Here is a 27746-nt window from a genome sequence, read left to right on the forward strand (position 1 = left end):
CCAGATTTTAATACCTGTTTCTCTTAAGGACCTTCAGGAAATGTTACTCCCACTTAATTCACTTCCATGGAATTTTGTAAATCTGTTTTAGGGAACTCTAGGATAAAAATAATCAAAACAAGCTCAATAATGCAATTACTGAAAAGAACAGGAGGAGAACACTCTCCTTGCCCTACAAGGAAGAAATTTGTGGTTTTACAGTTACTTTTATGTGCTCTATAGAGAAGAAAATTTTGTAATTACGTTTTTGAGAGCTTCTGGCTGTGGTATTCAGTAGATAAGACAAAGCTGTCTTATTTTGAGAATAAACAGTGAGGCTTGTTTTTTGTATATCATTAAAAAAAAAAAAAAGAATTATTTATCCCCAAATCACAGAATGGAAGGGACCTCTGAAGATCATCTGGTCCAATCCCCCTGCCAAGGCAGGATCACCGAGGGCAGGCTGCACAGGAACGCGTCCAGTTGGGTTTTGAAGGTCTCCAGAGAAGGAGACTCCACAACCTCTCTGGGCAGCCTGTTCCAGCGCTCCGTCACCCTCACAGTAAGGAAATTTTTCCTCATGGTGAGTTGGAACTTCCTGGGCTGCAGTTTGTGCCCATTGCCCCTTGTCCTATCACTGGGCACCACTGAAAAGAGACTGGCTCCATCCTCCTGACATCCACCTTTCAGAGATTTATAGACATAGATGACTGAAGGAATTTTGCATAACAATAGGTGAATCATCTATGAGTTATCTTGGGAATGTCAACTTGTTAAAAAAGGGAAAATACAATCCTAAGTAAATAGTATGAAACCAGAGACAGCATTTAGCCAATTCTCTTTTTTAAGAGACAAAACCAAAAACAATGAAACGAAAAGCCATACAGAACAAACCAAAAATCTCGTCCCCTCCAAACCTGTCATAAGACAGGGAAAGTAATAAACACTTGTTAAATTCAAAGTGAATCTACTCTTTGTCAGTTTGTCTCCCATTCCAGGAATACCTGGCCAAAGCGGCTACTTTGTTTTTGACTGAGAAACCTTGTACAATCACAAATTGTAGCAAGATGTCAATGTCACACTATATTCGTTATATGGGAAAAACAGGCGTCGTTCATTAGCCAGCCTTCCAGCTGACTTTCTCTCACACGTGGTGGTGCGGAAGCCATGAGGACCTTCCCTCGGCTCTGTTGCTGGCCCCTTGCTGTGCAGCACGTCTTCCTTCCTCCTCGCATACTTGCCTGTGCGCGCTGCCGTAAAGAGACGGGAGAGATGGAAGGAGGATTTGGAGCAAGACATGTCTCTGAAGCCGAGAGCTGCTCTGCTACGTAGAGCTCGTGTAAGCTTCCTCGTGCATCCTTTAGAAACGTCTGAGGGCTTGCCTAGGTTTAAATACTCGTAGCGTGTACTCTTTTATTGGTCCAAGTTCTTTAACAACTGTTCAGGAATCACCTTCCACTTCTGAATGCATGCTATTAATTCGCATGCCAGAAGGTGATGACTATTTTTGTGTGGAAAGGAGCACCACAATACCTCAGCAAATCAGAATTTTAGATTTTGTTTTTCTCCATTTTTGGATCTATTTCGCCATGTTTGGCTAGAGGTTTAACAGGAATTTCAGATCAGCACTAACGACCCCCTTTTATCTAAATATTTACTTTAACGTTCAAACATGTATTTACAACTTGCATGATTCTTAAGGATCTTAATCCCCTGAAAGGAATCTCACTTGTGTATAATTGTTCTTGGAGAAGTAGCTTGTTTTCTGGCTTTGCCAGGGAGATTGCTTAAACACTCTAAGAAAATTAATATAAACGTTCTAAACTGTAAAAAATTCTTAGGCAGCAAGCAGCAATAACATCAGATAAAACACTTGTGCTATATTTGCACAGAAACTCTTCTTTTTACATAGGAATTAGGCATTTATATTTGCTTTTTAATACAAAATGTTTCCAATAAATGTTAAGGCTGTGAATAACAGATAAAGCTTTGCTACAAGGGATTTTTGAACTATATGTAGTTTCCCTAAAAATTACATGAAGGCAGTAAAGTATGAAATTATGAAAGTATGAAATTACATAAACTTTCCTTGAATGTAGACGTGATTTTCTTGTCATTTGCGGTTCAGTCCTTCTTAAAGCCCTCACCCCGCAATAATTTTCCTTTTTAACCAGGTAATACATTTCTTGACCGTCTCTGATTAACAACAGAATTAGGATACACATACAAATTGGCATCATGTGGAGTCTTCCTCTGGTCTCTCTGTTCCTAAGTATGTTACTATTGCTAGGGTAAGGAACCAAGAGTTGTTGCCTGTCTCAGGAGGCACCCACTGAGCAGCTGCGTGAGAAATTGAGGTGAGGATTCGACACTGCGTGGTGGGGTTGCCTCTTGACTGTGGCTGGCTGCCTTGGGTCACTTGCTTATGTATGCAGCAGGCAGCTAGGCAGTCTCTGTCCCTGCTCCATGAGCTGTGCCCAAAGGCAAGGGGGACTAAGTGCTATTTGCAATGTCTGGGGAAGTATCAGGAAAAGCAAGATGGCAATGAGGAAGGTGACGAGAGGTTCAAAGCAAAAGTTTAGGGCAATTGTTCTTATATTTGCTTTTTAACAGGATAGAAGTTGGAGGAGAAGGTTAGGGCAAGAGGAGGGAGCAGTTTGATGATTCAGATGCAAAGGAGCATAAGCTTGGAGAAGCTGATGCAGAAAAAAGCAGCAAGTGGCAGAGAGATGTCATTGAGAAAGAGTCTGGACTGAGTGTCAGCTGGGATGGCTGAGGAGCAAGTGAGAGATCCAAGCCTGATATGCAAGTTGTCTGCTCTGACTGTGCTGGAAACATAAAGATTTTGGTGTTTTCTTGCATGGATTGTAAGCATGAGCAGATGTCTTATTTTGGAGGAAGGAACACATCTGATGCAGTGAGGTCAATCCAGGTGTCATCTGTTTTGAAATGGCAATTGAATTGATGCTTATAGACAATTTCTTAACAATTACAGAAGTGTATCAATCAAATAAACAGGACAAAAGCTCGTACCTTCGCATCATTAAGCTTTGCAGCAAGTGCTGTACAGTACCAGTCCATTTTAGGCAAGAATGTTCAGCCCTAGTTTATTGTGTTACTTCTTGGCATATGCTATATAGAAATCTTTATTCTTTTTGCCCTTGTGCTTCCGAGTGGGTTTGTAAGATCTATTTTCTATTAGATCAGCATGCTACAATTAAACACACCTCTAATTAAAATTGCAGATACCTAGCTCTGTTTCTGGGAAATGTTGCTGATCTGTATTTTCCTCTGTCTCTAGACTTAGTATATGTCCCATATTGTTTCATGACTTGGGAATAAAAGGGGGAGGAACATGAGAGAGTGGGTTGAAAAAAGTTGGCTTTGGTCTTTGGAGATAAGGCCAAGAATATTGAATCATATGTTTTGGAGAGGAGCACTATAAAGCCTGAAAGAAGTTGTTTTTAAAGAAAGGATTTCGCTTTTGGTGAAGCCGCATAGGTATACACTTCAGGATTTTTGAAAACGTTCTCTATTTGTGCAAATATTATTAGAAGAAGAATACTTTGAGAAGCTACATTCCTATAATGAAGGTCTAGCTAGCATATCTAGTTGCAAAAATTAAAGGGAATTGAATTTGAAGGACAATCCTCCTCACCGACCCCAACTTAACTGGAACATGTCAAATCAAAACTTGATCTCTTTGTAGTAACTTAAAAAGCTGTGGTGCTTATGCATAATTTTATTTTATTTTGACAGAACTAGCTTTTAGCCACAAATAACACACAGTCCTACATGCACAAAACCTCAACCAATTTCTGATTCAGATTTGATACCTCCAATGTTCATTGTCATTTCCTTCAGACATGCTTGTATTTTATTTGGCAAAACAAAGTCTACCATTGAAAAGCAAACTAAGATAGTTTGGCTGTGTACAGGCCATGAGTCTTGGAGAGACTTCAGAAACTCTTTAGATTTTGCTTTTATTGTTGACTTTGCTCTCTTTTTTTCAAGCTGTTAAATGGAACTGAACAGATGTGTAGGCCCATCTGGGTAAATGAAACAGATGCAGTCACCAGAAGAGATTTTTCTAGGTTGCTAAACATATTCTTGTAATATCTTTTTTTTTTAGTAAAATATGTCTTGTTAAGACACACCTTGATTACTTTCAATTTGGTATTATCTATTTTAATAATGATTGAAGTCTGGTTTTGCTAGGTTTTACCATTAGCACTGTGATATAGTGCTGTGTTACTGCCAAAAGCAACACCTTCCAGAAAGCTCTCAGCTTCAGAGTAAATATAATCAGTCTTAAAATGATATACTATTAATGTAAGTATTTCTTGAGAAAGCCAAAAATTAATGATGGAACACCTATGCACTTTTTACTGTTGCAGTTTGTGATTCTGCCTCTGTGTTCTTACCACTGCATCTACATATGCTTTAATTTCCTAGTTAAGTGTGTGTGAAAGATTTCTTAAAAACATCCTCACAAGATTGTCTTTGAGTAAAGACTGAGCCTGAGCATTTCAGCTCAAAAATTACTTCTTTCAGAAAAATTCAAATGCAAATACTGCAGGTTTGCATTCTCCAACGCAATAATCAATGTGAAAAGCTATACAAACTTTTAATTCAGGTTGTGACTATGGAAATGGTGAAGTGACCAACCAGGAATCTATGATGATATACGCAGAAGGATTTACTCTTTCAAAGTTGGGTAAGTTGAAGTAGAGAGGACAAGAGCACAGCAAGTGTTCAAGTGTTGTAGATCCCTTCTTGTTTCAAAGACTTTATTCTTAGCAGGTAATCTGGTCCTCCACTATATACTTAACTGAGTAAGTGTTAAGTTATCTGCTGAAGCCTCTACTAACATTTTTTACTAGCAGACATTCCTATTCATGACAATGGCTAAATGTCTTTGGACTTCTGTAGTGGTGTCCTGGACATAAATCTTTCTGTGTTTTATGTTTATTTTAGCTGAGATTTTCAGAAGAGGCAAATGTTTATCTTGGAAGGAAAAAAAAAAAGACATTATTAGGTAATGTCAAATTTTCTTTCCATACTTCATGGATTTGTGTTACCCATAGCAGGGCAGTATCTTGTCGGTTAACTTGCAGTTTCTTACACAATCGTTGCAGCGTTTCCTTTAGGAAGCACTAAGGTCAGTGGGTTGTTCGACGGTCCATATAATGCTAGTTACCTTCTGCTTTAAACTGGCTTAACTCCTGTGTGCTGTAGTGTTTTCAAGTGGTAAGGCACAAAGAGGCCTGTGTCACTTAATTCTGCAGGCTTCGCTTTCCTTTAATTTTCACCACCTTTCTAGTTACAGTAGTAATTACAGGCTTCAGGATGAATCTAAAATGACGTCAGTATTGAAGTAGAGAATATGCTATGTTTAAATAAGTGATGTTTGTGGTTAAAGTTATCTGCTGTTATCTATAGATCTTCCTTTCCAAGGAGACTTTTTTCATTTTGTATGCAATATTGAGATCAATGGCCTGCTCAACAAGGGTCATGAAAATCTCTACCTAGCCATAAATAATCTTAAAATTTATGCCAACATGTGGAGAAAAAACAAAATTTTAATGTCTAATTGCTACTTAAGATGAATTATTGAGGGCTGGAGACCAAATAAAACCAGAAACCTTGGATCTTAACTTTTAACTACCAGTAATACTGATTTGATACTGATACATGTGTTTGTATGTATGCATAAATCCTTGTTCAGTGGTCTGTATGCTGTAATGCTAACGATATGCTCTAGCGTGCCTCAGGCTTACTAGCTGCTTCTTTTATTAAATATCCTTTTCTGCTGTGGTAGTTACTGTAACAATTAACAGAACCAAACTACAGGTCAGAAATCACTCTCTCAGGTCTGTTGTCTTATGCCTGCCCACAAAAATTGGACATGAAGACAACTGATAATGCTGACCTAAAATGAGAAGTATAGTAGGATTTATACCAGCTATTCAGTTTATTTTTTTAGACTGTTGCTTAGCATATGATTAATCTGATCTAGAAATGTACATCTGAGGTACTCCTCTAGTTTCCCTTTTTAGTCAAGAGAGTACCTGAAAACACCTTTTTCCCTTTTTTTTTTTTTTTTTTTTTTTAACCGTTAAACAAAGCCTAATGACACTAGCTTGGACACAGATGCCTAAAGCTTGACTGTAGTAATCCTACTCCGCTTCCTGGGACAGCCAGTCTTGTGGAATCTGGACTGCCAAAGCCTCACCAATTCACACTTTCTTCCCAGAATGTTCATCAGCTTTTCCTGCTCCATCTAAATGTTTTGGAGCAGCTAGCAGAGCAGGGGAGAGGTGGCTGGCTCATGACTCATGCTAGCCAAGGTCTCTGTAAATCCTGGGTTGCCTCAGGATTTGTTGGTGTTTGTCATCATGATGACTGCCTGCTGCTCCTCAGCTGTCTGGGGGCAGAAGGTGCTGCATGCACACACTTGTAAGTTAATACAGAAACTGGGGAGCAACTGATCTTGTGACTGAGGACTCGGGGGTTGCAAGCAGAGCCAACTATTTGGTTTGAATACCTAGCTTTGCATGTGATTCTGGTTGAAATTATTATGCTGACGTGTTCTCCTTAGTTTTTATGTAATTTGGCTAAGGAAATGGGCAGTGAAAGAATGTGAAACCCCAGTCCACAGCATGCTCTTTGTTTGTTGTCATTTAGGATATAGCTGTAATTTCAGTAGTCATGCAAAGCTTGCCTAAATTTCTTTAAATTTGATGCCTTGAGCTCTTGTGAGTCAGTTTTCATATCGCCACTTCACTGAAAACACAAGACTCCTGCAGAGGACAAATGTTTCTCTGTTGCCTCCTTACCATCGGACAAGCTGCTGTGAGCATGCTGAGGCTGGGGTTCATCTCACCTAAACTGGGACACCTAAGTGTGGTCACCCCAGCCTAAGCTGATTATTGCAGAGTCCAAGGAGATGAGGTGATACCTGCAGAGACAAGTTCATCACGGCTGTCTTAAATTCCGGTTTCACAAGAAGGTGCCTCGCTTCCTGGAAAACCGATCTCCCACCATTGGCTGTAAAGGTTGCTGAGGCTGAGTAGATGTAAATAGCTAAATGACAGATGGTAGCTAAGTAGACTTTGGTGAGTGACTTTTAGACGCCTTAGGTGTGATGCATCCTAGTCTAAGTGGTTTGCAGGAGCTCAGTGAGCTGAAGGGACTCAGTAGAGCCAAAAGAAACATGGAAGAGCTCATGGTTCTTCGCCTCTTTACAGATGGTTATCAGCCTAGCTTTGCTGTTGTACTTCAGTTGTTCAAATAAACAGTAAAATTAGTGAATTTAGAGAGCAAGCATTGAAACATAATCGTGACCCAGAATGATGTTTTGTGCACGCGCTGCGTTTGAGGTACTGTGAAAGCTTTCCTGGGACTGTGAATTACATCTGTGTTTTAACAGTAGATGTTAACTATCAGCTGGCATGCATGAACGAAAGAAAAATGGTACTGCAATGTGATATTCTCTGTAATAGGTAGGCAAGTTAATATATTAAGTTCTGTGACTTAGACATACCTTACATTAAGTATTAAATTTAAAAGGTATTGTTAAAATACAGCTCTTCAGTCATGTAACATATGCAGAAGAAAGCAAAAAAACCCCCAGCATTAAAAATTCCAGCCTTTTTTGGCTCAGATGAAACCATTATTCTGAATCCACTTTCCTGGTTACAATGTTCTTTTCTTTTTCTCAGACTTGTCTGATTTACAATTAATGTAATAATGCAATTTTTAGCAAGGGTGGCACTTGATAAATAGCAGCCTGTGAAAAACAAGCTATACATATAGCTTCATACTGGAAATAAAAAATGTTAGTTTTGCTCTCTTCTTTAGTAGCAATTCTGCCAGATTTCTGGGAGGCCCTTCTAGTATCAGATGCAGCTCACGCGATAACATGATAGTTTCTGCTGTCTCAGTACTCCCAAAGTACAGTGGGAGTAATGACAGAATTTCTTACTGCAAATAAGAGTGGGGAAAAATGGAGTTGTTTTTTTTGTTGTTGTTTGTTTGAGAAAATGTACTTCTTGAATATAATACAGAACCATTAATTTCACTGTATAAACAAACAAGGCAAGATTTTGTTGTCAGTTTTTGCCCCTTTTCTTAGTTGGGAGTAGAGTGAAGCATACCTTTTATCCCGTCATGTAAAAAAATATATATGGAAGAACAAAAAACGAGTATAAAAATATAAATTTGTAGTTTACAATGTTCAAGTTTGTGTTTGTTCATGATTTTGGGTGTTGAAACATTTGCTGGTGAAAGGTAGAGCAGAAGCAGTTGAAAGATACTCCTGCTGTTTCAGGAGTATATTTTGATATTTCTTTGTGATAATTTTCCATTTCGCTGCCTAATTTTTGATAGCTAGTGAGTTTGTTCAGGGGAAGAAACAGGAAATAAAAATTGGACTGTCTCTGAGCGTTACATTGTGACATGTACATAAGCTTGAAAGATATTTTTGCACCTGTTTAATAACATATTTTTGAGATTCACAGTTCACTGCAGCCTTCTGTCATTGTACCTGATTAAAAGCTGTTAAGAATTACCTGCTGGCATGAGAGCCTGACGATAGAAAGACATTTTCCTGTGTATCTGAAGATTCCTTAATTTTTCTTGGTTAGCAGTTGCTTCAATATACTGCAATACACTGTGTGCTGGTTGAATCTCACAGCTTTTCCATGAACTGTTCAGCTCCACAATAAGACTCTGAAGGACTTGAGAGAAATTAAAAATTAAGAGTGCCCTGCAAGCTGGGCTAAACAGAAATTCTTTTAGGAACCCATAAATTTTTATTATTTCAAAACACAGACTTAGCACAGAATGCATCGGGATCTACTTACTGTTCTGTTAATACCTGCACAGAGCCTTTAATATCCAAACCTTCTACTGCAGTGTGCTTTGATTTCATATGCAGAATTTGTCAATCCAACATATACTGCACTGAATATTCCAGTCTTTTTATACTAATATTATTTTTCAGTCTATGAAAAAGGATGCAGATAGAATGACAAGACAATTGCTACGAAATTTATAGTATATTTTTCTCTGGAGGAGGCATTCTTTGATATTGTCAAGTACTTGATTGAGTAATAGCAAGCTGCAGCACTCAGTAAAGTACAGAGAAATATCCCATGCTCACTGAAACCCGTGGTTATGTGGCTGCTTGATGATCTGGACCTAAATTCTGCAGCAGAAATCTGACCGTTGGCAGACCCCGCCTGGCAGCGTCAGTGTAAAATACAAAGTTCAGTATTTTATATGTTCTGTTTGAAGAGGAAATAATGCAGTCAGGATAAGAACTGTTCGAGTGTTTTGATATTCAGTGTACTGATGCTTGTTTTGAGATGTGTCTGTATTTCAGGATGCCACAGATCTCCCCCCATCCTCCATTCAACAGCGTGTTAGGTGTTGCCAAGAATTAACCTACTAGTTTCAGAAACAGCTAGCACAGGGGGGCTGGCTAGAACACATGACTGATGGCAGAATATTTTGGGATTATTGTAGCACCTTGCCTAGATGCATCTACTACTACATTGGGAAAGACTTCTGTCATTTTACACCCTCTATACTGTTCTTTTAAAAATTATATTTATAATTTATATGAAGTAAATGGCACATTGTTAATTTAGGGAGTGCTTCTGGGCATGGCTGTTACCGTAAGCCAAGATCACAGGATCATGGTATGTCTTGTGATGTGTCAAATGCAATGAAGATTTGTTAGTTAATGGCATTATACTTTTCCTAGGACATACCAGGGCAAGTTTTATGATTACATAACAGTGGTTTGAAACCTAATTTTAAAAACAAAGTAATATTTTTTTCAAGTTTTCTTATATCATAAAAGCGAGGTAAAAGTAGAGCTGACATGTTAAATAAAGTGCACAATTGCTATTGTCTAGAACATCTTTCTCGTGAAGCAGGATTCACTAAAAAAAACACTCTAATAGTGTGGTTTGTCATACCATGACTTACTAAAGTTTATTCTATAAATATGGCTTAACTATGATTCTAAATTTGGGTAAAGTTAACAAGAGTTGTCAATGCAATTTGTGGTTCCTTGCTTGAGGATTGTTTTCTTCGTAACACTTTTCCTGTAAAGCTGAGTACCATTACCAGCACTGAAAAAGCCTGGCAACAAAGAAAATGACCCTCTCAACCTCCCTAGGATTAGCTGGATGTCCTCGATTATCCCAGTGCTGCTGCCTTGACTGGCAGCTGGTAGAATGGATAGAACACCCGCCCCCCAAAAAGAAGTTATTTTATTTCTGTCACACAGTACATGTATAAACTGCAGAATGCTAGGTATAATGATTTGTTCTTAAATGTGGTCAAGGTCAGGCCGCTTTTCATTTTCTGTTTGGTATTTTGACTTTCTTGTGGTGTTACTACACCAAAGTCTGGTATTGGGGCTTAATGGGAAATGACTTGATCTTTCTTTTTCTTTGCTTTCTTTTTCTTTCTTGAATGCTGTGGGCTTTTTTTGAGGATAGCCTTGCAAAAATCATCAAATGTCTGTTTCCCTGACATCCCTGGGTATGTGAAAAGGACTACTAAGCCTCCCTTCCTTTCTTCCTACTGCTCAGTGTGGCCAAGTATTTGCATCATTAGAACGGAAGTAAAGGAGAGATCAGAGAGGCATTTTAAGCTGAAGAAGGGTGTCTAAATTTTATTTTTCCTGTGTAAAGACTGTTACTTCTTGGTCCCGACTGCTCCAGCGCAGCTGTACAGCCAGAATGCTCGGTTTCCTGAAGTACTGCTCCCTTCACCTGCCACGAGGTACTGGGCCCAGTCCTGGTTGGCACAAGGTGGGTGCGAAGCCGATCAGCCAGTGAAAGGGAGGAATTCCTGCCCTCGGGTGGGCTGTGGCCGTCCTAGGGCGCTTGCCGTGGCTCGCATCCCCTTGCCTGCTCTGGGGACACCACTGCTGCTGTAGCTCGCTCTGGCAGGAGGGCTGGAAGCTCTCATGAAGGTGGGGCTGGCAGCATCCCTCAGGGAAGTACTCGTGCTCGCTAAACAGAGGAGAAGGAGGAAGGTAAATAAGACATCTTGCTAGGAAGGCTCATGCTGAGGCCTTTTTAAGGGTTATTCTGGTGGCCAGGGAGGAGACCTGAGAGCAGGCAGGGGGGTGAGAGGAGGGCAGAGAGGTACAGGAAGAGGTGGCAGGTGACATGTCCGGGTGCAGTGTAACGCTGTCAGGGCTGGAAGGTGGGATGTGAACAAAGGATCATAGGATGGGGAATGGAGGGCTGAAAGCAGGAGGTATGACTAATGGAATAAAGACTATAAGGGGAACAAGAATGACAAGAGTGTGAAGTATTGTGTGAGAGTGGAAAAATAGATCATCATGAGAGTGGTGGGGTTAGAAAAGTGAGGAAATGACAGAATACAGCTGAGAGGATTAATTTCCCAAGAGATGTCTGGAAATCCAGAGGCAAATACCATGGATTTTTTTTTTTTTCAGACATGGATAGGTAAGAAATTAAAAAAATTGAGCAGTAAAGATTGTCTCATATTCAGGGGAGAGTGGTGGTCTGTACCTGGTGTTCTCCTGCTGTGTGTAGCTCTGACTTGGATCGCCGGGAGTAGTCAAAATGAGTGATCATTGCTCTCTGAATATCTCAGTCCCCATTTCTCCTGCTCCTTTTTATCTTCTTTACTTGTTGAAGAGAAGAGCAGTAAGTTTCATGCAAAATATGATGACTGTTTGAACCTGATGACATTTTTGCTAAGCAGAGGAAAGATCTCTCTGCTGCGGGCCACAGGCAGCCTATTGAACCAAGTACCCGACCTGTTCATTGCTGCCCACTCCCAGGGTGCTGCACGTAAAGCCACCATGCAGACTTCCATCTAGTTTATTTTATTGTATGTTTTCTTTAGCACTGCGCTTATGGAGACTTTTTCTTTTTGAGTAAAATTTGGGATGTGCAAGTTTTCAGCGCCTTTTTGAGTAGCTGTTGTCTGGACCACTGGATGGTTCTCCTGATGTGGTCTGTAGCTGCTGCTTAAACTCACTCAGTAGGAAAAAAGCCACAACCCACCACAAAACCAAAACCCAACAAAGCAAGCATTTCATGCTATGTGTAAGGTTTTGTTTCTTTCCTGTTACAGCATGTATGTAATCTTGCACTTGTTAATGGTATGATTTATCTCAAAACTGAATTTGGCATGGTCTTGCCTGGGACAATTTAGAGTCTAAACAAATACAGCCAAAAAGATGTTGAAAAGGGCTTAAGCACAGGGGAATAACTTGACTAATGAATTATAAAAGTTTGGTGGGAGATCTCGCAACAAAATCCATCTGCCACTTTATCTCAGTTCAGTGTTCTTCCCATGAACTGCACTGTCTCTATAGAATGCAATTCTATAGGTATTAGGTAGGTAGGCACCTGATATCTAGGTACTGTAGTTGTTTAAATGTGAAGTTTGCACTTTAGTGTTTTAAGACTGCTGCTGTCATTATTTTTTACATTTATGTTTTGAGAAGTAGGTATGTTTGGGCAGCTTAAGAAGAGATAAATGTACAACAGCAGCACTGTTTGGTGACAGTGGGATAGATTGGGTATTGGTCCCTTTTTTTGAAAGGGGAGCCAGTCTCTTTAATGGAAGGCTGAAAATGCTTGCTTATGTACTGAAGGTGTCTAGGAACTGGGTTTTCAGTATTATGATTGCTTCAGGTTTCATAATGTGGTACAGCTCCAGCTGTATGATGGCCCTTTTGTGGCTTTTTAAGCTGGGTGGAAATTTAAATGTTGTTAATAGCCCTTTTGGAGATGTTCATGGGAAGGTACCACATATTGTTTTAATAATTCCATTAACAGTCTGCAGGAAAGAATAGATCATAAATCCAAGATGCTCAGAAGAAAAATTGTGAACAGCAGCCTGAGACATTTTTTTCAAAATGGAATTAGTCTAAGAAAGAAGAATTAAGAAAGGTGGTAGATTTTTCATGTTGACAAGAAAGCATTGCATGGGAAATGTGTTAGGTGAAAGGGTGAATCTCATAAGTTAGAGCAGCTTCAGAATGAAAGCAGGGCGAAATATATTGACAGAGCATTACATGGCTGAAACAGATGAAGATTAGAATGAATCTTTCACTTTGCTCCAAAAATAAAAAAAAAACAGTGGCAGGTGAGTCTTTGGGAATTAGAGAGGAAAGGTTGCATGATCGATCGGGCAGCTGCAAAATACCAGTCTGGCAGAGCGCTGCAGTGCAATGATTCAAGAAATAACTGCTGAAAAAAGATTAAGGGAAGAGAAGTGATCTAGGATTGAATGTGCAAACTCAAGCAAATGTTCACATTACTGACTCTAGCCTCCTGAATCTGCTCGAAAGATACAAGACTGAGAACTGGTGAACTTTTCTCATGTATTCTTGCAAGAAAGGTACTATGCAGAGGGGATGTTTTCATAGTCTGTGTTAGAGCGAGAGGGCCTTGTCCCTGAGAGGGGTGTGTTGTTAGAGCCGCCTTGCCCTGTGGAACTTGTCAGTGATGTAGGAGGAATACAGAAAAAGGAATGTGTTCAGTTTGAGTCTAAGTATTGTGTGACCTTGAACAAATTATTTGTTTTAACATGTGCCTCTGTTCTCCAGCTGAGATTAATGAACTCTTTCTCAGAAAAAATGTTGTAAAACTAAAACCCTTCAGTGATTATTTTCAGATACAGCATTTTCAGATACTGGTGAGACTCTGGATTTATTAGCTTGGACTGAGCACCATGGGGTTATAAAATACTTGGCGTTTGTTTAGAGGCAGCTTGTTAACTGCCTGACTCAGATTATAGATACAATCTCATGTTGGCCTGCAGAATCTCATGGACACCTCTTCCAGCATGCTCTCACTTTTGTCTTTACTGGTACTGTCATTCACACCAGTGAGAACAAATACAGCATAGATATGTCCCATGCTGTAATCACACCTTTGACTGCAGAAGAGACGTAGCCTGGAATTAGTGAGTGAGGGTGTAATGCAATAGAATTCTTATCGAATTTCTAAAATAAATGCGGTTACATCAGAGATAAATTTGACATACGGGGGCTGTTAAGAAGCTGAAGTCAGCCCACCAGCTATTTTGTGTTTAATTTGGTATTCATACTTTATTGCAGATGTTTTCCACCACTCCTCTGTCAACTGTCAGATGCAGTGTTAGCCATTACGAACTGTGGTTACAGATAGATAAATTTATTATTAGGCACTGACAGCTGAACTTGCAGTTTTTTAGGATTGTAGGACTACGGAAGCTAATTGGCGAGAAATAATAAAATGAGTCATCTCAACTGGAAATACGTTCATTTGCAGACATATTTTTAGTAGAACTCAATCAAGAGCATGCTGGCTCATGTGTACACAAGGCCATTGTGTGCTGAAACCAAATTTAACACCGTTTCATGCTGACTGGGCAGAATTGAGAGCCAGAAGAGGAAGCTTTGAGATTACACATAGACCGTACATCTGTATTCGGTGTTGTATGCGTGTTTGATATCACGGGTGAGTAGCATTTGAGGAGGTGGTTAGCATGTGCAATTGAAGGGTACAGACACCTACGATATCACTGCAGTGCCAGTCAGATCAAACTCAGTAGTATGTTTGTTTCTCCACTGAAGCGCTTTGCAGAGCACAGAAGGTGCTCGTGTTACCTGGGTGTGCTGGAGCCACTCGTTGAGATTTGTTCATTGCCTTCTGATTGCGTGCTTTGTTTCCCACTGGTGGCTGTGGTACCCGTAGACTGTGACCTGTATGGTGTGGGAGACACTCTGCTCAGTGTTGATGCACAAGACAAGACTCTGCTCTGCCGTACAGCATCACTCTACTCAAGTGGTGCGTAACAAGTTTTTTGCCTTGTACATAGTGACTGCTTTCTGACAGGCTCTTTGTGTCATTGTTCTTCAGTGATAACTTCTTCTGACAAGTGCTAAACATGAATCTGCATGACTCAAGATGTTTGATTTTGTTTGGTTTTTCTTTTTTATTGCCACGTGCCTTTAATACTGCAGATCACTATGACTTTGCTGTAATCTTGCAAAATTATTTTGATGACTAAGTTAGAGCTTTTTGGGGAAGCAGGAGAGGATAATGTGGTGGTTATACTAGCAGCCTGCTTCATAGTACTGTACTGAGACCTACCAGCTAGTCTGGTCCTCTGAAATTCCATCTGTTTTGCATGGAGCTTTCTGTCTCAAAGGATAATTCCATTGGAATATTGTTGAATTCTTATGAAATTACTCCTCCTACAGGATAAAACTAAAACACGTACAGTAAAATGTGTCCAGACTAGAATTGTGTGACGAAAAAAGACATCTCTCTTCCTTCTCATCCTAAGGCAGGTTCAGCTGTGCATAAATCCTCTTGGCAGAGGTTTTATTGAGCAGTTTTTATAGTCTTATAATGACAAAGCTTCTAAATTGACCTGTGAAAATGCTTTGCTATCCTCAGAAAACTTTTCCCCAACTGTCCAATACTAATTTTCTTAATGCAATGAGGAACTGTATTATCCGTCCTCTATTCCATGTTTTATTGACAAAAATATCATGTACTTGACATTGTTGCCATGTTTCTCCACAATCTAAGCAGACTGCATCCCAACAGATTTTTCTGGATCTTTCCTGTGTGGTTTTTTTTTTTCCCTAGGTATTATCAGTCTTGTTGTCCTTTCTTTATTTGAAACAAAGGCTAAAAATGGCCACTTCATCTGAAGCCTTACCAGTCTTGACTGTAAAGTCAAAGGACCTCTACTCTTGTAGTCACACGTACTTCTTTCCTGATTAGCCCAGCTTTTTGGCTTCTATACAGCTGCCTGGTGGTGTTGACTCATGATCAGCATTTGATTCACCGTAACCAGCAGATCTTTCTCTACATCACTATCATCTTTTCATTGCTCTTTATCCTGCATCCCTACGTAAGGGATGTGCACTGTGCTAAGGTTGTTTTCAGTTCCTTATAGGTTGTTCTCCCTTAAGAGAGTCTGAGCGCTAATTCCCACTGGCCAAGGATGTTACTGTTGTTATTTTGCTATTAACTATTATGATGATCATCTGCTACCAAGAAGATAGTGGACTTGTGGTTCAAGCTCATATATAGTAATCAGAAGTTTGGGTCCTTTTCTTACCACTGTCACAGGCTTCCTTTGCATTCAGATGTCAGAAGCTCTAGGGTGGTGAGGGTGGTGTTTCAAAATAGAGTTTGGTACTTTGTTGAAGACACTAGTTGATTAGTCAAGAATAGAATTATCAGTTAGAGTAGTGCCATGCTCTGAGCGTTTGTTTTGTTGGTATCTCCCACAGGATTGTTGAAAAGAATATTTAATTGCTGTTGATCATAGTTCTTGTGTGTTATGTACATGGTGTTTAATAAATCCTGTGCATCAAGATTTCTGTTTGTTGTCAGCAGGGATTTGCAGAAGGAAAAACACCATCTTAATTTGTTACTTGACTTCTGCATTGTTGCTTTTTACCTTCTTCCGAAGCAGAGAAAGAAAGAAAGGTTCTGGGGCAACTAGCAGTAGAGCTTCCGTCAACACTGCAAGCTGTCTTATGTGCTGCTTGGTGTGTGTTATTCAGATGCTTAAAAAAAGTCACATTTGATAGGCAGTTCAGATCATTACAGTAATTTTGGGGATCGATTTGTGGATCCCATTGTCCTAGTAGCATATGGTTGCCAGTAATTGTGGAAGTCTTGTACTTGATGGCCCATAGGACTTACAAACTTTTATTCTACACTTTAATCTAGTGCTTGTCCCAACAAGGGGAAGTGAAGTTGAAGAAAAGTTTGTAAATCAAGAAGCATTCTACAGTTTCCTTAGGCAGAAAGCAGTTTGTAGAGGCTAAATTTCTATTTGTAAATCTACTTTTGAAGTATGTGTAGCACCTATACTCATTGCACAGTCCAATTGCACAGCTGAACAATAAATGGGATGCGGTGAAGCAGAACTGTGCATATGTGGAGTTTGAGGAAGCTGTTAAAGATTGAGCTATTAAAGTCTGTGCTGAGATCCTGATTTATAGCATACGGAAGTTGATGGAAACATTCCACTAACTGCAGTATTTGCCATATAAAACAGCAGTAGAATTGAGTTTGAATGTACAAGCATAACTTAACAGTTTTATCCTTTGAATGCTTTATTTTGCAAATTCTCTGTTCTGTATATGCAGTTTCAGAATTGATATACTGTCATGGAGCAGTAGAAGCAGAGTCAGCATTACATCTTTAAGGGAGGTAATTGTGTATAATGGGTCAGATTAGGAAGAGTACAGCAAATTAATTAAACCACTAATAGTTCATGTTTTATTTGCTGCATTCTCTGTGAAGGAGTAAAATATGAAGTATAAAACATAAAATTGGGTAAAATACCTGAAATATGTTTTTTATTTTTGTCCTGAAAAGGAAGCAAAATGCAGGTGTCAAAGTCATGACATAATGAGTTGAAGCACCTTGGGCTGAAGTGCATACAGTGTTTCTAAATAAATGTATTACTTGTAGTGCATTGCTACTTTATTTATCATCAACTTTTCCTACAGAGATTTTTAGCAGTACTAGAAGCTCCAATATTATGCTTTTCTTGCATGGTTAAAATAAAAGACTTGGAGGTAGTAATGGCATAGAGTGTAAAACAGGGGAGGACATACAGTAGGAAATTATTATTTTGCATTCTCAAAGAATGCAAATAAAGAAATTAATCTTGTTCTATCCTTTGACTCACTACTAAACCAGTATAAATTCAGAAGTTTTAAAACTGTAGGTAAATATTAAAAATTGAAGGTACTACAATGTGCAGAATAGGAAACCCCTGAAACATGAAGGATATTAAAAAAAAAAAAACAAAACCAACCAAACCACCAACTAGCAGATTTCCAGAAAAATGTCACAATGCAAATATTCCACCCTCAAAATCACAGCTATGTTCATACTGCGGAGGTGCTAACAGCTATGGCACTGTAGATGGTGCCTACCTGTGGAAATTCAGCCAGCCAGTTTTAATAGAATAATTCTTTAATAGAATTAACTTATTGAGAAGGTTAAGAATTATTTAAAACTCTCCACACAGGAGGTATCAGTTTTCAGGGTTTAACAGGACAGAGTAACACTGTCTATTGCAAGGAAATATATATATGTGTGTGTGTGTATACATATATATGTTTTGTTTAGTCATAATTTGAAATTGCTTATCTTGGAAAATATACCTGGTGAAAATATTCATGTCGGAACAAAACATGCCTACACCTTTATGTGAGAAACTAACCTTTTTCTTGACTGGGTAGTATATTTTTCATGTAATCTTAGGAGATTTGAGTGGATTTAACAGAAAAGTCAAATAATCACTGTAGATGAAAGTAAGTGCTATTAAGGAGCTTTGAGAACTTGCTGTTTTAATACTGTGCCTTGACAGCAAACCCATGTTCTTCCCTCATTAATCTGGTCTTCTGGAATGCAGTTCTGAGCATTCTGAGCATGCAGTTTGCCAGTTTATGGCTATTGCTGGCAGCATTTTTGTTGTAGGAGCAATTTTTATCAGTAGAAACTGAGTTTCTGTGAGTATAAAGATTTCATGAAAATAGTGAAGTAGCCCATAATGCATATAATTATGAATCTGCTGTGTGCTGCTCTCTGTTCAGTAACTGTCCTTGCTTTTCAAAATTGGTTGTTGAAAAAATAAATAGGGCTTTGTGGCATAGATAACATCAACCTGTTTTTTTCAGAATGCTTCTTGAAGAATCAGAATGATAAATGCAGTAGTGTGCTTACCAAAAGCTCATGCTGCTTGAGTCAGTGCAGGTATCTGACATAACACAAAGCACCATGTCTTTTTGCTGGAAGATACGGTATCTTTAAAACTATGAATGGGTGAACTGGCTGACAGATAAGGGTTTATTTGGATTAGTGGATTACTCCAAGATGGTGCTTGGCCATAATCTTAAAGCACTGTATATGGTTTGTTACATTAGCTATAGCTGCCCATTGCCTTCAGCAAGTTCATTTGCAAACTTGGAAAGGAGAAATGGCTTTCTGACTCGGGTTATCAGGTTAGCAAGCTGCATGCCATTGCTGCTACCCCGTAGGCGTGCTCTGTTATTGTAGGTAGGCGATGTCATCTTTGCTCCTTACCTCCCCGTTTCTGGGGTGGAGATAACAGTACTTCCAAATTCCTAAGAGTTATAAATCAGATCAGACTGTGAACTGAAGGATGAATGAGAATGGATGGAAGAGTCATCCATTAAAGTATCTAAACTAACTGGACAGCTTCTCAAGTTGGATTCACTCTTACTTGCAGTGAGTGTGGATATATCCGAGACGGTGCTCCGTTGTTGTTATGGACACCTTGTGCATTTGATAATCAGCTGCAGCACCACTGTGTGCACAGAATTTCTGTGGTTATCGGCACCTACTTTCCCTTACTCCCTTGATACCTTTTTTCTGTATCCAAAAACTGGAAAACCAGAAGACAAAGCAGCATCTTTGAGCTTACTAATGAAGGCTGCTATGATAATAGCGGATTGGGATGGAAACACTAAAATTTTCCAGTTTCCATGGAGGAAACTGGCAGATGTGCATGAAGTGATGATTATGCAGCAAAACAAGAATAATAGAAATATCTGGCAGTGGAAGTGTCTGCAAGGATTTTAGGTCTGTGCTATTGCCCTTTCTTCCAAACGGTGCTGGAGTTTTTCCAAGGCTATACTGTATTCTGTATAATATGTCTGTTGTGGTTGTTTTGAATATGAAGTTTAAATCAAATACTTTTGTAGTTATGGCAGAATACAGATACTGTTTGTTAAAAAATCAGATTTTAGTTAGATCAAGTATATGCTAAACAAATTTCATTGAATATGGCAGACATGCTATTGTTTATTAACGTGTGTTGCCTTGATCAATTACAAAGATGTATAACTGTGTTGTGGAAGACTACGTTTTCTTCTTGGCAATGTATAGACAAGTATTTCTACATGTTTTAAAACACAGTTTTTCTAAGAGTTTATGTTCTAAGGGGATCAGAATTTCCTACAAGTGATTAAATTTTAGCATTAAACATCTGTGTTTGAAGTTGGCTTCTTGGAATCTCTTCGTCTCTCTGTTTGATTTACTGTGATATTAAGTAACTCAACATTTGACAGAGATGTTTAAAAGACATTAATATTCTTGTCAGCACCTTTGTGTTGCCTCTACCCCTGAATTTTCAGTCTCGTATGAGGAAGGTTAGGAAAGAGGTGGATAGGAGTGTGTCTGGATGCATGATGATGTATTTGCTTAAGTTTTGAAGGCTACGGTTATAGCCCTTTGAAACATGAATTACTTTCATCAGTTCTAATCTGACAGTGACTGACAGAAAAAATTATGAAGTTCTAAAACCACGTCTGTATAACGTATGGATGTGAAAATGCTCAGAAGGTAATAGGAGGAAATGAGCCAGTTTGAGATATCTCATAACTCAAGATTTAAGAATACCTGAAAAATATTTTTATTTAATAGACATTTAATATGATGCACACTGTAGCTTTCTTCATATAAGAGCAAAGTGACCTTCAGTGAAGGTCTCTTTGGAGGAGTGACTTCAAATAAGGAAATTATGCATTTTTAGCTCTCCTGATACTAAAACTGGGTAGTATTTGCTGATTTGAAAACAAGTTTAGAAAGATAGTGCTGAGAAGCTTACCCACTTACTTACCAGTCTGCTCTAAAGAATTGAAATTATGTATCTTAATATAATTCTGCAACACAATCAAATTGCATATCTATGGGAATCTTCTGTACACATAGTCGGCAAATGTTGGAAGACTTGAATCTAGGCTAGCGTTTATATTGGATCCTTCTCTAATGATGTGCACAGAAATGCAAAGTAACTTAGAGCTGGGTCTATATAACACATCATAATCTGTAATTGCCTTTCACTTGAACTGACAATGGCATTGCATCTTAACCTTCCGTGCTGATTTTATTCAACCCACCTTGACTAGAGTGAGAAGTTCCACAACACTATGACTCTGTGGCCTAAATTAAGAGAGTATTTGTTGTAACTGTCTACACGCAAAACAAAGAAAATGTAGCAAAACAGAGTTGTGATTTGCTTTATTGTTTAATGAGCATGTCATGCCAACCCGGGAATTAACTTTTGAAAAGGGCATGGGAGGGTGGTTGATTTTCATTAATTAGTAAGCCTTTTTTAAGAAATAAATCTTTATTTGTAAGCTATATATTAGACAAAATAAGCCATGTGCTCTGTACACTGTACAGCAAAAGAAGAGAAAATGTTTGCAAAATGAATTGAGAAAGTTTGTGCGTCAGGAAATTTAGCGGTTGCTATATTCCGGTTCTTAATCCTCCAACAGTCAGCATCTACATTATACATGTATACTTGGTGATTGTGCATAATTGGCTTGCAGGGAAGGATATGATGTATTAGATCATTAACTAAAATTAAGTGTGTCAGGGACCTCCTCTAAACCAACTTCCGTTTTTGCTGCTGTCAGCATAGAATTGTTTTTGTAGGTGGGCTATATAGAACACTTTCAGACTTTCTCTCAAAGCACAATGTACAGTGATAGAGAATGGGGCAGTACAAAATGGAATTGGTGGTTCATTTCAGTAGAAAGTAGCCTTACTATGTTGTCTGCCTCTGGCTATGGAGGTGCGATGTTGGCATCTTCTCTAGTGACCCTTTTTGGAACAAAGAGTACACAGCAAAGCTCTGCATATTTGGTTATCTAGATCCTTGATTTTGGCCTTTAGGAATTTTTATTTATTAATTACAATTGTACATTGTGAACTGCACCTATAGCATACGCAAATATTGCAATTTCTGGATTTAATGTATGACCGGAAGCCGTTACTACTTTTTGCGTCTACAGTTGACTGTGGGTTATAAGCGACATGCAGGTTGGGCTCTCTTGATAGTATACAAGGAAAATTGGTTTACCTACACTTAGGGCTAGGGTTTGCTACATGGGGACAATTAAAAAAAGGTAACGAATTAATTTTTAAAGTGTCTGATTAAACTCTGTTTAATCTCCTGTTCTTTTCAGAATTAAATACACACTAATTTAGTTTAGTTTAATTACTAGAGTGAAGTAAATTAAACCAGATAAAAGGCCAGCTTAGTTCAGGATGGGTGTTTATGAGTGCATTCAAATTACTCAGTTCAATTTAAATTCAGGCATTTCTTTAATTTGATGAACTTTTCTGAAAGCCGCTGTGTAAAAAGCTGCCTGGAAGAACAACGTTTTTTTGGTAAACATGCCTGCCTTAATGCATGCATTTTTGTAGTCTCATCCTGTTCTGCCTCCAGTTGCATGCTTCATCCTGGAGTTCTGTTGTTGTATTACATTTTATTTACAGTGTTCAATATGAGCTCTACGTAGTCATGCCTGTGAAATTTATTATTTGAAACTCTAATTTTGCTTTATAAATGAATGGGCAGAATGGTCACAGGGTGGTACTATTTCTTCTATTCTTAAGCAGAAAACCGTTGCTAGAAAATAGACTAATTACAACAAAGCTTTCTTTTTAACTTAATTTCTGCAAAGGGATTCTCCAGCTCATGGTTATGTTACTTTGAAGAACTGGGATTTAAATATGGGTCTGCTTTTGTTCTTTCAGGTTTGTTGACAAGATCTCCTTTGACTACATTACTACAAGGATTTAGTCCCATAAAATTTGTATTTCGTATATACTGACTTTTGTTACAAGGGTAGGCAAACAGAAAAAGCACCTATGTAGTTATTATAAAGATTTCAATTGATTTGCCCACATTCACAACTCTTGAGAATAAAAATTATGTTGCAATTCAATTCTGCTTTTGTGTTGAGAGATAACTGTTTCTGAGTTTAGCAATGATGATGTAAATACTTCAGTAGATCTTGGGTCAGAAGCATAACCACTGTTTTGTTTTTGTTTATTTTTTGGTAGGATGATGAAGTGGTTCTGCAGTGCACTGCAACTGTTCACAAGGAGCAACAGAAACTGTGTCTTGCTGCAGAAGGATTTGGCAACCGGCTTTGCTTTTTGGAATCAACATCAAATTCTAAGGTACTGCAGAGTGTCTTAAGTGTAGTGTATGAAGCAAGGATATAGTTATAATATTGCTTGCTTTGATGCACTATACACAAATCTGTCTAGGAGAATGGACAAACCAAATCTATCAATAAAATAAGGAACATGTAATCTGCCTTCAAAGCTTAATTGTTCCTTTGTTATGGCCCTTTGCTGGACTGTCATGCTATGCTTTCTGTTTTGGGCTCACTTTAAAACTAGTTAGCTGCAGAAGTCCATCTCAGCTTGTTATCTTGGTTGTCGGAACTCAGTTGCAGGAAGCTGCAGTGCAATTTTTGTGTACTGCAGCTCAGACACATTTGATTGCTCTGATTTTAAGTCTGCAGGAGAGCGATTATTCTATTTGTGGTGTTTATTCTGTGACATTTACGTGGAGATGGTTATTACTTTAAGTCCTTCTAATTCCCTAACTGAACAGAGTAATAGTGCAAGTATCAAGATTATCTCATCTAATCAATTTGTTATCTAAGCCTACTATAACTCAGCTCTATATGCAGTAGATACAGTAGTTTGAACAATTAACTTTGCTATTTGTTGCAAAGGAGGGGTTTTGTTTCACAATCCCATATGCTCAAATACATGTTTTGAAGATACCAATGTGCCTTCTGAGGGCAGAACTGGTTTTGTGACCAAAGTAATGGGTATACTTGGATATTTTAGTTATACCAAGGGAAGAATGTTACTTAACATACTTGTTTTATCTTCAGCTAAACTAGAAATGTTTGAGAAAATAAAATAAAGGTAAAGCATCTGGAAAGATATCTGGAAAGATTTAGAACAAAAAATGATGTTTTTTATCTTGACAACTTCCATAACATCACTTTGATTTTCTCTGATACATTGCAGAGTAATGCTTCATTTTCTGTCTCATCATTTGGGATGTATTATTCATAATAATAAATTTTTCACTAGGATATTAATGATTCATTATAATAGCAGTGATCTTGATGAATTCATTCGTGCTGTCCTGTTTTAAGTGAATCTTTTTAACAATAAAAATGTGCTGAGATGGAAGTGGTTGCAGTGCTAGTTGCCTGGAAGTCCAGAAAAATCTATTTAATTAATTTATTATTATTCAGTAAATTTGAATACTTAATCAACAGGCTCTCTCTCACTATATAAAACTCCTGAACATTCTTGTCTTTAAGGAATACAGTGTTTCCTAAGCTTGTTGGTGCTGCTTTTTCTCTGTTTTGTGAAGCAATATTTATTCTGCTCATTCTGCATAAGCTTGGGGGGAAAAAAGTTAACAAAAGAACATGCAGCTCATCCTTGTTTTAATTTTTATGGGCTGACAGTTTCTAGGATGAGCTCATTTGAAGTCATTTGGAGATATAAATACTGAGAGTGCCATAAAATTACCAAATCCTTAAAGCAAAGTTGACTTTAAGAGTAAATAAAAATATTTTTCTTCCTAATGTCTGTGCCCATACAATATTACTATAGTATTATATAAGGAAAGGCATAGAAAATATTATAGGAGGTTGTCATGGGATTGTGATGCACTTCAATGCAAACAGTGGCGTGGCATCACTTCAATGCAAACAGTAGCGTGGCATTTGAATTAGAGCCAGGTACCAAGGACGAGGTACCAAACTGAGCACCAGTAACAGGCCAAACACAAGTGATAGACCTAAGCTATCATCCCGGACTTGCATTCGTTAGAATGCCTGATACAATCCCGTGCTTTTCTCCAGTGCCCTTCAAGATGTGGCTCCTGGTGGTATAGTTGATGTTTTATTAGCACAGCTTCTTTGCATACACTTTCTTGCCCGAGGATCATTGGATAATTCCCGCTACAAAAATAACAGTCAAATTGAAGATACATATTGATAGAATACTTGGGCAATTACTGACTGTTAATACTTATCCCATTGTGACAATAACACTGGCAGGCCCATTATGAAAATTGCTTAATGAATTTTATTTTCTTCTGTTCACGTTTACAACACAAATGTTTCTTTGGAAGGTCATGTAGCTTCCCTCAGCATCAGAGGAGAACAGCAGATTTTGAAAACAACATGCTACCAAAAGAGGATGATGGTAGTTGGGCTAAATTAGCAAACACTTTAATAAGCATTATCAGTTCATAGAATCATAGAATAGGTTGGGTTGGAAGGGACCTTTAAAGGTCATCTAGTCCAACCCCCCTGCAGTGAGCAGGGACATCTTCAACTAGATCAGGTTGCTCAGAGCCCCATCCAACCTGACCTGGAATGTTTGAGATATGGGGCATCTACAGCCCCTCTGGGCAACCTGTGCCAGTGTTTCACCACCCTCATGGTGAAAAATTTCTTCCTTATATCTATTCAAAAATCTGGCCTCTTTTAGTTTAAAACCATTACCCCTTGTCCTATCACAACAGGTCCCGATAAAACATCTGTCCTCATCTTTCTTATACACCCCCTTGAAGTACTGGAAGGCTGCAATAAGGTCTCCCTGGAGCCTTCTCTTCTCCAGGCTGAACAACCTCAACTCTCTCAGCTTGTCCTCATAGCAGAGGTGTTCCATCCCTCTGGTCATTTTTGTGGCCCTCCTCTGGACCCGCTCCAACAGGTCTATGTCTTTCCTGTGCTGAGGGCTCCAGAGCTGGATGCAGTTCACATATGCTCACATTTCAAAACTGTTTCCCAATTCTACTTTCTTCGCTTTTGGAAGCAAGCCATGCTTGTCAAATCACTTTACTGAGCAAACATATCCTCTTTGTTTCTTAGCTCTGCAAATCTGTTGTTTTTCTGTATATCTTGTAGGGAGTTTGAATTTGAAATAAGGAATTAATTCATATTTGGAGCTATATTACAGCTTGTTTTGAGGCTTGAAGTTGGTTTCTTTGTAGCAAATAGAGACATCTTTTGCTATTAAATTTGATACGGGACTCTTTCTGAGAAGAAATGCATCTTATCACAAAATGGCATTTTATGGAATCAAATTTGAAAGTACAGTTACACTTCTAAGTTGTGAATGCTTTTGTGCATTGGTTTGGTCATTCTTACAGGAAGAGAGTTCAGTTAGAGTTGGGGTTCCTCAGCCTAGAGAAGAGAAGGCTCTGGGAAGACTTTATAGCTGCCTTCCAGTACTTAGACGGACAACAGGAAAGATGGTGAAGAACTTTTTATCAGGGAGTGTAGTGATAGGATGAGGGGTAATGGTTTTAAATTGAAAGAGGGTAAATTTAGATTAGATACTAGGAAGACGTTCTTCACGGTGAGGGTGGTGAGACACTGGAACAGGTGGCCCAGAGAAGCTGTGGATGCCCCCTCCCTGGAAGTGTTCAAGGCCAGGCTGGATGGGGCTTTGAGCGACCTGGTCTAATGGAAGGTGTCCTTGCCCATGGCAGGGGGGTTGGAACTTGATGATCTTTAAAGGTCCCTTCCAACCCAAACCGTTCTATGATTCCATATAGTCTAGCAAGTAAAGGGGCAAGGGGAGGTAAAGTAAAGGGGAAAAAGAATAACTCCAGGCTACGCAACTTTCAGTACAGCGCAGGAGTATATTGCCCTTCTTCGCTGCCAGGGCACACTGTTGGCTCACGCCCACCTTCGTGCCCTCCGGCCCTTCTCTGCAAAGCTGCCTCCCAGGCAGTCAGACCCCAGACTGGTTCAGAGGGTACTGGATCTTTGTACAGCAAACATAGTCTTGATTTGGAAAGCATTATTTGAGCCAGTGGATTGGATTGCAGTTGTGAAGGACACACGGGTGGACAAGATTCTGTATTAGTGACAGCAATAGCCTTGGAGAAATCAGTGATGTGTCTGTAGTATTTCTTTTGAGTTCTACCAGGGACTAATCTCTCCCTTTTGCTGGTAATGGGATAAAAGCTATTTTGCACTTTGCTATCTTTATTTCTTTCATTATTTTAACTTAGGAAGGCAAGTAAGATTAGTTGCTACACTTACTCTGTAAATGCAGTTTGTCTGCTACTTCCAGGAGTATAGTAGCTTCCTGATTTTTTGCTCAGAGCATGTCACCAAATTTGTTGAAATGATCCCATATCTTCAAGAGGAAATTAAGAGATGAACAAGATGTCAGCTCTAAATTATGTGTAATTTTATTAATAGGAGATGGTTCTGAGTATAAAACAATAAGGTTGGCACAAGGTAAGTGCATGACTACCTCATCTATAGAGGTGTAGTAGCTCAAGTGAAAAATAATTATATTTATATATAATTATATCCCTACCAATTTCAAAGCAGATCTGTCTCAAACTAGATGTTGTGCTAGGGATAGGTTACACATACCAAATATATAAGATAATCAAATACATAAGGGTCAAAAATTTTTAACATTCGAAGAGTTGCAACAGTAAGAATAACAAAACCTAAAGAAGACAGGCTGATTACGAAGTATAAAATGCTTAGTTTCCTCACCTTATCCCATGATTTCTCCAGCAGGTCTTGTTAAATCTGTAGCAGAAATTTTAGTTTCTTAAGTAAAAAGAAGGAAATAAGGGATAGGTGTCAGGAAAAAAGCAAAAAAAACCCCACTTTTTTTACAATGGTCTATAGGTAATTTTGTTTCATCAATGTTTTCTGTACTTTTAAATCTATTCCTTGTGTGGAAGACCATCCCTTTTATTAAAACAAGATTTATGAATAGTTAACTCAATGACTACTGAGATCTATTTCTTTACATTTGAAAATCAGGTTGTTGCTTTTTATATATAAACAGATTGCTAATATGAGGAAGTCCATTCATTAAAAGAGT

At 38.6% G+C, this 27746-nt stretch overlaps 1 protein-coding gene across 1 annotated transcript in view; it reads left to right on the top strand.

Annotated features, from left to right (window-relative positions):
- RYR2 (ryanodine receptor 2) overlaps positions 1-27746 on the top strand; it is a gene marked incomplete at both ends in the record, with an annotated part of 428112 nt that overhangs the window by 84035 nt on the left and 316331 nt on the right. Inside the window, one exon of the mRNA XM_081998040.1 lies at positions 22899-23018. Within this exon, the coding sequence (XP_081854166.1) occupies positions 22899-23018 (120 nt within the window). The remainder of the gene's footprint in view (positions 1-22898; positions 23019-27746) is intronic.

Source organism: Phaethon aethereus (genome assembly GCF_964289735.1).
Source record: "Phaethon aethereus genome assembly, chromosome: 3".
Classification (NCBI taxonomy): domain Eukaryota; kingdom Metazoa; phylum Chordata; class Aves; order Phaethontiformes; family Phaethontidae; genus Phaethon; species Phaethon aethereus.